The sequence below is a fragment of the Falco biarmicus genome, chromosome 2 (genome assembly GCF_023638135.1).
Source record: "Falco biarmicus isolate bFalBia1 chromosome 2, bFalBia1.pri, whole genome shotgun sequence".
NCBI classification, from domain to species: domain Eukaryota; kingdom Metazoa; phylum Chordata; class Aves; order Falconiformes; family Falconidae; genus Falco; species Falco biarmicus.
Window position 1 is genome coordinate 117,072,177 of NC_079289.1, and position 12,079 is coordinate 117,084,255.

Genomic DNA, 12,079 nt, shown 5'->3' on the forward strand with positions numbered 1-12,079 from the left:
TTAATATTCTACAGCTTGCGTGGTTCTTACAGCTAGGAAGCCCAAAGACATCTTCAAACATAAACTGTCTCCACAGTAAAACCATACTAGTGTAACATAACTTGCTTATCAAGTAATTTGTTCAGATCAGTTCAAGTCCCAAAATGGGCACTCTTCCTTTAGAGTGTCCCAATTAATTTAACATGAAAAAGTAGGAAAAACCCCCTTAATTCTTAGAGCAACACAAGTGCGAAATGTTCACATGCAATTTAAAACCGCTTCCCCCTGTAATCAGGCATCCTAATATTCACATGGGGAAAGCTAGCTAGTGGAAAGTATGTCTCAGCTTACTCATTACTGACTCCAAGGGGGAGCACCATAGCTGTTTGCTATAGTACCGTGGCATACAATAATGCTGTACAACACAGGGATGAATAAGACTGGATCCCACAGGCTCTCTGATGAAGAAGCTTAGGAAGGAGGCAGTAACCCACAGGCAATTTAAGCAAATCAAATCTCTCCCTTTAAAGCCATCTAGTCTTACAGTGGTATTCTATAAAATAAGCCAATCCTACTGCACACATCCATACTCATGTATGCATGAACTTTACATGCTGTGAGAAATGGTAAGAGTTTTGAGGTTATCATTGCCAAATAAAAGAAAAAAACCTAACATGTTTCCACAATACTCTTCTGAACTTCTTTGAAGCAGGGATACTGAGGTTTACAGACTCTGCACCCACAGGTTTACGCTCTCTCCCACCTGAGTGAGCGAGTTTACTCCCTCAGATGCCATTGGAAGGCCTTGCTACCTAAACGCCAAGGTCAGCGTTAAAAGAGAACAGTGATCACTGATCAGTCCCTTACCTGGTCGTCCTTCCAGCTGCCCTTATCCCCTTTGCACACAACCATCGCAGAGGGACTGAGGCAGAAAGGGGGCTCTGCAGACCACCTCCTCCAACCCGCTGCTTTCAGCGGGGGCAGCCAGAGCCAGTTGCTCGGGATCTTGGTGAGTTGGGTTTCGAGTACCTCCACAGATGGAGACACCACAATCTCTTTGGGCTACCTGTTCCACTGCTCAATCACACTTGATTAAGAAAGTTTTTTCCTACGTTTAAACAGAATTTCTGCTATTTCTGGTTCATCTCTGTCTTTACACACTCCCATCAGGCCTTTATAGACATTGAGAAGATCCCCCTGAGCCTCCTCTCCTCCAGGACGGGCAGTCCCACCTTTCTCAGCCTCTCCTCATACAACAGATGTTCCTCTCCCTTTATCGCCTTAGTGACTCTTCACTGGTTTGGCCTCAGTTTATCCATGTCTCTCTCATACTGGGCCAGGGCTAAGCTGGACACACCACGCGTGGCCTCACCAGTGCTGAGCAGAGGGGAAGGATCAGCTCCCTCGACCTGCTGGTAGGGCTGCTCTTCCTACTGCAGCCCCAGGTGCTCCACCAGGACTTCCAGGGCCTTTTCTGCAAAGCTGCTTTCCAGTCAGTTGGCCTCCAGCATGTACTGGTACGTGAGGTTAGTCCTCCCCGGGTGCAGCTACAGGAATGCTAAAGACAGTGAAAACAGCATGCTGGAGGAAGCTCACCAGAAGTACATTCTGGAAAGTCAGGAAAATGCAAAGACTCTCAGCTTCTTCACAGTGCCAAAAATGTGACTGTTGAGGAAATGTTATCAACTTTACACATCATCTTACTCTACTTCGGGGAAGAGACCTAGAACAAGAATTCTTTACAAACCAATTCTAACACCTTCTCCAGGTAAAACTAGAACCTTCAAAGGTCATTTAGCTTTTAAGCAGTTAAATACATTTTTATCCTTAGGTATATGCTTATATCCAACAGACTTACATGGAATGTACTTACAGAGACACCGTGTTTATTTGTTAGATAGGAAGTGCAGCTCCCTTCAGGAACATAACAAGGTTTATTTGTTATTGCTCACTTTGGGACTTCCCCAAGTTTCCACAAGCTGAGGATGCTTTCAGTATTTGTTTTGTTTTACACAATAAATACAGCGAGAACTGTATTTATTATTTATTAGACATGCCACTATCATCTTGTTTGCCTGAGTTTATAGTTGCTAGAACTAACGCATACAAAGCTAAACAAAACTAAGCAAACAGATTTTAGATTAAACAAACAGAACCATTTCTCATAAGGTGAACCTTCTCACCAGATCTGCGGGGAGGAAAGGACAGGACAGCACTGTGTGTGCTGGGATACCAGTGGGATAGCCAAGCCTTCCTAAGTCCTATCTGATTGATCAATATCTGATAGATCAGCATCTGCTAATGGTACAGATTTCTGCATGTGCTGGAAGTTTGCCTTGTCTCCTCTAGATTGTAAAGAGCACTGCAGAGCACATGTCTATTTAAAGTGCTGTTAAGTCAATTAGGTCCTTGGTGAAAATATTAATCTTTTCATTCAGCATTCCTGCGTCATACCCTGTATGACACTGTGTGATGCCATAAAAGCAGCGATTGGGTAGAAAAACTGTTACTTTCTCACACAGCATCTGCAAAACATATCCAGCTCAGAGGTCCCTGACCCAATGGCTGTGTTTCACACTGGAAAACCTCCTCCCTCATCTTTGTAAACTGATTATCCAGTAGCATCATCGTGCTGTCCCTACCAAATCTTAAGTCTTTCTTCAGTGAATTCCACACCTTGTTTCCATTTAAAACTTCCTTGGGCTCCATCGTGAGTTTTCTGCTTGACACAGCCCACAGGCCGTAAACGCAGAACTGCCCTGACCTGGACTGGGTGGTCTTTTCCCTTTGGGTTACTTATAAAGCTCCAAGGAACGGACAACTTTTTGGTCTTCACAGACAAATGCACTTAAAAAAAGCACATAAACTGTGTTCAGAAACCCCAGAAAACCCAGAATAACTGTGCCCAGACAGCTGATGATGCTAGCAACAAGGCAGGCAGCATGGCATGGCTGTCAGCCTCTCTGCCTGGCACACTAACAATTAGCACATCACCTCCGGGGTACGGAATTCCATATCCTCGCCCCTCACAGCCAATGACCCTTTCTAAACAGGGTTGATTGGTGTTATTAGGAGATAACATCTGCGCGGTGCAACATATTGACTTGAGGCGAAAGCTTTCTTCGGGTAGCAGCAGAATGCTTCAATGTAATTTGGTGGAGGCTGTATCAGGCGGCAACTGGAGGCATGTATTATGGTGCAGAGAGGATATCAAAGAGGATGAACAAACTAAATTAAACAGAAACGTGTGCCCTTTCTCTTTTACTTCCACACCAAAGACAGAAAGACTTACAGGAATTAGAAATAGTGCAGTGTCATACCTGTCCAGCAGTATTTTGCAAGACTTTTTTTTTTTTTTTTTTTTTTTCTTCCAGAGGTGTCTGCTCATTAACTTTCACTGAAAGGGAAGGAAAACAAAGTGCCATAAAAGCCCAGCAAAACTCAGGCCAGACAGTTGGAAGAAAAAAGCCCATCCATTTTCTGAATTTTCCCTCAATTCAGGGGACTAGATTTTGGCTTTACAACAGTTTTGTAGTGTAAAATGTATTATCCTTCTGGCATTCACAGCACCAGCAGAATCAGAGTCTGGATGCTTCAAACCTCATACATGAAAATGAAGCACACCTTTCTTACACTTCTAGATCAGACTGGAAAACTCTCCAGGAAAATCCTATTGAGATTGTTAGTTACAGGCTCTGGAACTGAGAGTCACCATAAAGGTGTCAGTGAATTTTTCAGCAACATTTAAGGTGACCATTTTCGTGCCTGTAGATATCTATGCATACACATTAATTAAAAATATGTGCATGCATGTGTGTGTATGATCTGTTTACATATAAAAACGGAGCTGCTGTGCAAAGTGACCGACTTCTAACCCATCAGCTGAATTTATTTTAACACACTCTGGCAGACCTCCCAATTGCTGCATTACTGAAAATTAGTACATGCACATTCTGATCTATTAGGCTGGTGATGGATTCATAGGCAGAAATGTCCATGTGTATGGTGCGAAACATGAAAAGAAATGTTTGATTTTCGGCAGGCCTTTGGAGCTCAGAGACCTGGCAAACATATCGCCAGGCGATGCCTGTCTTGAACTGAGTTCATCTGAAGTAAAGATGTACAACATCTGATTTTTGCCACCGAGAGAACTGCCACAGAAATCACATTTTTTTCATTAGAAAACAGAAAACATTCTGCAGTTCTGCCTCAGGCTCTGGGAAACTCACACACTTGAAAACCAGTGTTTGAGGTGGATGAGGAACATTCTGCAGAACAGCTTTGGCTAAGCTGGGATTGGCCCTGACAGTGCCTGAAAAAAGCACATGGATGCTGAAAATCCAGGATTAAAACTGCAACTTCTTCATACCCATTGCAAGGGTACAGGCTTTCCAAATCAAGGTTGGCAGAAAAGAAATAGCCTGGATTCAGGAGAGGCTGAGGAGACCCGGGTTGTAGGGACCTTCTACTTTTCCATCATCTCTCCGAAACTCTCAGCCTACTGACTGACATCGCTTGCCAGGGGCTCTGTCCCCAGGATCTGCCTGGCCGTACCGAACCGCATCCCCGCCGTGATACCCCATCCAGAGAACAACCTCCCAAAGCAATCCACCTCTCCTGCTTCCCTGCGGCCAGCCAAGCTCAGTCCTTTAACCCCAGCTTTATCCAGCTGGTGCATACCTCCATCCTTGAAGGAACGTACCTAAATCAGCAGCAATAATAGCCCTAGAGTCATGCCTGGCTTTTGGAATCTTTGGATTCTCTACCAGATCTAGCTGAATGGTGCTTTAATTCTTTTTTGAAACATCTCCCAGTTAAACCCTTAATTATAATGTAATCTAAGATCTTCAGACTTTCTCTCCCTACCTCCTGCCTTGGTCTTTAAATATGACATTAGCTAAAAATATCCTTCTGGTGTGTCCCTTTTGTGATCTAACCAGGAAGGCAGTGCAAGAGAAACTGTGTTTTTGTAATTATACTTTAAAATATTACTTACATACGTATTTAAGATCTCATTTGAGCAATCTGCAGAACTTCTAGGGGAATTCTAATATAGTAAATGAATCGGCATGACCAAGAGAGAGCACAATTAAGCCTGTAGTAACCCAGACCACCTAAAAGTACTTAAAGCAAAAATAGGCTACACATAAAAGCAGAAAACAAACAAATTGCTTAAGCAGCCTATGGGTTGCATTAAACAAGGCTGCTATTGCCAGAAATACATTGACTCTGCCACATCATGGGAATGGTGCATTCCCAAACGAAATCAATATCCCCCTTGGACTGCAGCGCAAAAGTAGCCGGCTGCGGGTCCCGGGGAAGCACACTGCAAAGCAGGGGGCCTCTGCAGAGAAATGCTTTTCAATGATCCTGGACACTTCATTCTCTGGAGTGTCCCCAGGTGATTTCTACCTGCTACAGTGATGAACAGGCTGAAAGGCAATATCTCTGATCCAAAAACCAGGAGAAAAGACAGCAACTAAACAAGGCTGCTGAAGTCGCTGACACAAATATCCAAAAAAATGTAACCATAACAGCAGCAAATTGTTTGGAATGGGCATAAAATAGGAGTTTCAGAGTTGAAGTCAACGCCTAGATGAGAAAGAGATCATGAGAAGATGTTTCAATTGGGTAGAGTCACCTCTGCCTTCCTGCTGCATAGTTAGAAAGTCCTCCAGCGTGTTGGGAAATGTGACGGCTGCTGTCAGGAAACACCCTGTTCTCACGTTTTGATGCCTCCCACTGAAGCTGCTCTGTGACTGAGGAGAAGAGATACATCCTCTACAGTGAAAACCATTGCCATAACAGAGCTCGCTAGGAGAACGTCTGCTCAGAAGAATGTTAACCTCATTTGTGCTTCGAGGAAGACAGAAAGGTAGGTATTTAGGGGATGGGGCGTGGGCTGGGAGGAGGTGGGAGAAGACTTACTGCACACACGCGTGCTCTCAGCACAAAGCTTCCTGACGGGGAACCGCAGGGAGCAGAACAACAGAAGTTTCAGGATCTAGTCTTTCTCTCCTCTGGCAAACATCACTCCAAGTAAAATGGTACCTAAACAAATGTCAGCCAAGAGCCTAGATTCTTCACATCTTTCAGATAAAGGGAACCTCGCCAAATGAGAAGCAAATGGTAGAGCAGTGCAGCAGTGACAAAAGCTCGATCCTACAGCCAAAGCGTACTGCTGGGCTCAGGCAGCGCCTCGATGACTTTAGTAAGTCTCCACAGAAGCAGAGCAGTCTCTTCGTACACCTTCAGCTACGACACCAGGACCTAATTCAGTATTCAGCTCCATACCCCCATCACGTTGGTAATAATTCAGCATTGGTGAGACAACTTGTAAAGGGGGGGGGGGGGGGGGGGGGGAATAAAAAACCCTGTGTTTTAAACCTCTCTAATTTAATGTTAGCTTTTTATATGTCTAACATCAAAGCATTTTTTCACTTCTATTTAATCAAAATTAATCACTAAGATTACTACAGTAATTTATGTTGAGGATTATTGGAATGAGTGTTTTATTAAAATCTGGTTTTACTAATAAAACACACTCTGGCTAAGGAATCATGTGAGTCTGCTATTAGAGACTGAACTGGGAACTAGGACTTAATCATAACAGTCGTGCTGCCAGGTCCTTTGACAGAGAGACAAGTTTGTTTCTGCTTTTACTTTTACCAGCATATTCAAGTCAATTAGTTACCCTAGCACACGAGCCGTCAGAGCAACTCCTGCGGAATAAGGAAAGGCAACAAAGGTACATACATCTCAGTAGTTTTGAACAAAGAAAGGGTAATCAGAAAGACTCACCAGCCTGATTAGTTGTGATGCTGACAGCAGCAAATTGTCTGGAAAGTGTACTCAGGTCAGATACCCCGTTGACTGCATCAATCTCAAAAGTGTAATTGGTATGTGCCAAAAGGTCCACTACCGTCACCGTGGTGTTGGTGAGTCCAGTCTGACGGGGTAAGAATCGCACGTTGTCACTACACGGCTCACACATCTTGATGTTTCCTCCACATTTTTTGCAAATGATGTTGAAAGTGACATCTTTCCGACCTCCAGTGTCAAGAGGCCAGCTCCAGTCCAGGATAACAGACGTCTCGTTGATGTTAGAGATAACGTTCCTTGGAGCAGACGGCGGTCCTATGAAAGGAAACGGGACATCAGAGGGGTGAGATTTTCTGTAGTGCTCTGAGACGGGAGTAACAAGGGTGCGAGGATACCAAAGTCAAAACTGTAAATAACCAAACTCTTCTAGTTATTTCCTGTAGCGACTCCTGAAATATTTCACCGGACTACATCTGTAGTCTACCTGAGGCTATCAAGGACCATGTTTTCTTATAGACAGACAGTACCCTCAGGGTGCAGTTCCGGACTGAGGGCTGAACATATTGGTAGCAATCTCAAAATCATATCTCCCCTTCTCAAGTCTGACAGAGAACAAGAAGGAGAAAATTAAAATAGAAAGACAGCAAACCCAGCCCACCAATTTTTGGTAGCCTGTCCAACATGTAAGAAGACATGGGAGGCAGTGGATGGCTGACTGCAATGGGACATGAGAGGAAGCAAGCAAGCTGCTGAGATACAGACGGAGGAGCAAGAATGACAGCCCCGAGCACAATGATGCTACTCACTGGTGCAAGCCATGGATGGAGGGTCTTTCTCAGAGCGAAAGTAATTCTTTTCACACCTGCAGTTCAGAGACGCATCTTCGTAGGTAGAGCTGTGAGGTGGGCATTTAGCACACTTCACGTTGCCGGCAGAGGCTTTGTAGAACCCAGGTCGACAAGCTGCAAAATAACACGTATAATTTTAAAGTCCATGGACATCTCCTCGATTTGAACATGCTACTTTGTTACTGCCCTGGGACCTATCCTTATGTAGATCACATTTTGCTGATGCTTATAGCCTAAAAATACAGATTTTCCTCATAATGAGAAAGCTGATGGAAATAAAAGCTCTTGGTAGAATAGAGCTCTTCATGGATCAGCTTGAATTTGCATTTAATTTTGCCTGGAAAACAAAACACTGTATTGCACCACTGAAGAAACATTTTCTATGTTGCATTTTGAGAACTTCACTTATTTCTCTTCTGGTTGATGTCCAAAAACATTGGCCCTATCTTCCATAAGCAGCTAACTTTATCCCCTCTTTGCCAGCAGATTTGCTTACAAGGGCTCACTAATTGCAAACTATGTCTCCTCAGTTCAGCAGGAGTAAGCAAGCTGAAACCAAGCAAACAACCTGACCAGTGAAAGATCTAGTCCATTTCTGAAGAACCATGCATCAGGTTCAATGAGCTGCTTCTGATACTATCAGGAACTGATATGGTCTATACAAGGAGGACGTTTTTTACATCAACCCAGTCCCTTAGGGATGGTGATTGAACCCATAAATGCTGCTTCTGAAAAATTCTGGGGAGGTATGTTTCATTAACACTGGCATATTCCCTCTGTTTTGACTCCTGTGGCATTTTAGACTGATTGAGGGCTATGTTTGCATCAGAAGAAAACAGATTTTGAAGTAGGTTACAGAAAAGAAGAATTTAGCAAATCACTTTTTATGAAAAACCCATGCAGTGAAGTAACACTGAACACTGTTTGCTTCTTCCCACGAAGATGGTATCACCACCTGAAAACAAAATTAGAAAAAGACACACCAAAACCAGATAAGAAGGAACAGACTCTACTGTTGCTTCTCCCCAAGACACGCATCCTTCTCCAAATGGAATTTACCAAGTAAAACCATCCTGGCTGACACTGGTCACCCACAGGTCTGTACTCACACCTACACCCACCACACACAAACAGATAATGGAACAAAAGGGAGCATGTCTTCAAAAGCATTCACCTTTTGCTACATTTCAGTTCCACGGCAAACGCTGCCTAATATGCACAAGCACGCTAGGAAAACCCCAATGCATTCCCATTACAAATATAATGAAAAAAGAAAAAAAAAAGAAAAAAAGAGTAATACAAAGAAAAACACAACTTATTTATATGTCTGCAGCCCAGACAGTTAAGCTTAGATAAAATTGCCCAGAACCTGTCACTGATTTGAACACTAATTTGAAACCGATAGAATGGGTCCACCAGACATAGTGTAAGCCTCAACTGGGACACACTTTATGGTTCTGCTTATGGAGATGCACAAATGTAGTATAAAACCCAAGACTGTGTGGTCTTTCATGTTCATTCATGCACTGGCCAAAGAGAACAGTGTTTGGATGGGCAGCCTGAGGTGGAAAAAAACATCAGAATATAAATCCAACATAAATCCCAGGACCTTTGTAAGCAATGGAGGAGAGAGAGATGCTGCAGTATTAAACTGGATGTCCAGCTTCCACCTTACCATCCATAACCAAACCCTAACTGAATATTGGGCAACTTTCTTGATTGATGGATGTCAGGCACATTTGTTGATTAGCGCCTGGTGCCAAACACCTGAGTGAAATGCAGCGGCAAGCGGAGAGAGAGCAAACACCTGTACAGTCATATGTCCTGCTCCGAAACACTGGCTAAAGGAAACCCTCCTCACCCTGCACTGAACACAGCGTGGGAGGCATGGAACATTGCACAGGGAAGTGCTGACCTCTGCCACCCCTCAGCCCCTGGCAGCCCCGGTGAAGCGACTGGCTGCCGCTGCTGCCTCCCACTTCCCCGCTAGCAAAGCAGCCAAGAAAGGCACCTCCTGCCCCAAGCTCTCTCCTGTGAGGCCCGAGGGAACACGCCTGAGCTTGCGCCTCCCAGGCGTGCGCCCGACAGGCAATCTGGGAAAGGAGAACTGCTAAAACATGACCGTGCGGCGAAGGTCGCGGAGCCTGGCACCGACCCGCCTGCCCTGGCACAGCCTGTCCTCCTCCAGCCGGCACCTCTGCACCCATCCCCTCGAGGGCTGCAGGATGTTTGGGGATTTCTGTTTGACAGAGGATAGAAAGGAAACCTAAGCCCCTCTAAACCACCTCCACTAGGAGAAAATGCAGCAGGAAACAGAGTTGGCTTTTTGTGGTCTTGTTGTTGTTATTGTTGCAGCCCTTTAAGACCCAAACCTCATTCCCTGCCAAGTACTGCCCGTGATACCTGTGCTGCATCTCTAGAGCCAGCCTCTTCGCTCTCCCTCTGGCTGATACAGGAGCCTCAAACGATTTTATTGTCTCTGGGCACAGCACGGTCATTCCTGGCCCTCAGACAATGAGCCAGCCAGAAAAAAAGGGATGCCAACCCCGCTCTTACCAGCACTAGTAACTAAGAAAACATATTAAGGAATAAATATTCACAATACATCTTTCCAGCTAATTACACAGTACTTTCACCAAAACTTCCCATGGAAACTTACTGCTAGGTATTAAGCTCAAATGGTTTGGCTTAACCATATCTACTCAGCTTGCAGGGACTTTTTTATATTTATGGGCAAGCATACATTAGAGAAAGATGTATTCACGAATACGTACAGTATCATTTTAAAATAATTTATACAGTAGTTTAATGTAAAGATTGGAAAAAGACTAATAACCTAAAACTGAACCTTTGTCATGTGGTTGGTCTTCCTACAAGACACAATTTCCACTGCTTATTAAGCATAATTTATTCGTTGCATCGTAACACATGAACGTAGGATGGAACTCCAGGAAGACTGTTTATCTGGGACACTTTCAAAGCAGCCACCACTGACATTTTAATATGGCAATGAATTTAAAATAAGTAAACAACTTTGTGTAAGAAGTAGACAGATTTTTTGGGGTGAGGAAGAGAATGGAAGGAATCAAAGTGCTTCATTAATAAATGTCCCATCCCTCAGGTGAAAACTTGTAGATGTAATTTGAGAAAACATAGTATTGGGGTGGGGCCAGATAAAAAAGGAGTGAGAAAGAGGAGCATGCATGAAGCATCCTGGTAAGATGAGATCAGCCCTTTTCTTTTCCCCAGGGATGGGGATTTCATCATTTCACGCTTCTGTTAGTGTGGGACAGAGCGAGCAGTCAGGGCAGGGCGATGAGCCGGGCAGATCCCTGCTGCCCTGCCCTGCTCTAGCGAGGGCATTCCAATCTCCCGTCTTCCCCTCTGGCTGTCTTGGGCCTTCTGCCTTTGTCTGTTAGACCAGTTTAAGATTATTCACAAGTATAGCCCAAAAGAGGGGAAGAAAAAAAAAAAAAAAAAGCAATTATACTTGAAATTGAAGGTTAGAAAGGGGGGCGCCAATAGAAAATGTTGTCAATGTACTTACTATTCTTATTCTTTTCCTAGTCATTTTTTAATTCTGATATACAAGAGGAAAAAATGAAACCTTTACTTCAAAAGGTATTCATTTTTTTTATGTCAGAAAAATTGGATTACATGAACTGACAGAAGAAGGTATGGCTTTTTGAGGTGAATACCATGGCTTTGGTTTCAGTCAGCTTGAAAATAAAAGGACTAGCATAGGAGTCTTCACAGAATCTGTAATTTCAGCATGGGAACCAGCTGTGAACAGCAGTTGCTTTTCTCAACATTTTCTTCTAGAAGTGAAGAAATTTTCCTCTCCCTCACAAGAGGGAAGGGCGTGAGGGGAAACAGATGCAATAGGCTGGGAAGAAAAACTTCTTGGCTCACTGAAAGTAAGTAAAGGAAACCCTGTGACTTTCCACATCCATGATACAAGGTGTACAGAAAGGCTGTCTGGTTTTGCTTTTGAAGAAGGTCTCCTCAATTCAGATGCCCACTACCTGTTGGCCTCGATGACTCATGTGATAACTCCAAACTGCAATATGATTTTAAGAGTGTATGCAGTCTCATTTCAATCTCTTTGGGGTGCGAGCCACCCTTACTTTATTGAAGTCACCTACTGGTAAGAATTTCAGGACTGCAGTTGTCCTTGTTACTGTATGAAAATGAATTTCCTTAAGGTATAACTGATGAATCTGCCTCAGAGACAAAGAGTGGGGAAAGTTATTTCAGTGAAAGAAAAACAAATGCATGAGGCAGTCTATAGTAGTTACTGCTTAAAGAAATGTAACCGTCTTTTCAACAGCAATGTGAATTTTGCCTGTTTGACTAAGCTGTTTGAGACGAAAACATGGTCCTAATTCAGGGTTAAATGGTTCATTTTAATCTGAATTAATTTTAAATTA

General features: G+C 43.6%; 1 protein-coding gene across 2 annotated transcripts in view; it reads right to left on the reverse strand.

Moving 5' to 3' along the window:
- Nucleotides 1-12,079, reverse strand: part of EPHA3 (EPH receptor A3) — a 231,283-nt gene that overhangs the window by 72,106 nt on the left and 147,098 nt on the right. For both annotated transcript variants that reach the window (XM_056329548.1, XM_056329547.1), the window contains exons 4-5: nt 7,608-7,763; nt 6,781-7,116 (exon numbers count right to left, since the gene is read on the reverse strand). In XM_056329548.1, coding sequence (XP_056185523.1) covers nt 6,781-7,116; nt 7,608-7,763 — 492 coding nt within the window. The remainder of the gene's footprint in view (nt 1-6,780; nt 7,117-7,607; nt 7,764-12,079) is intronic.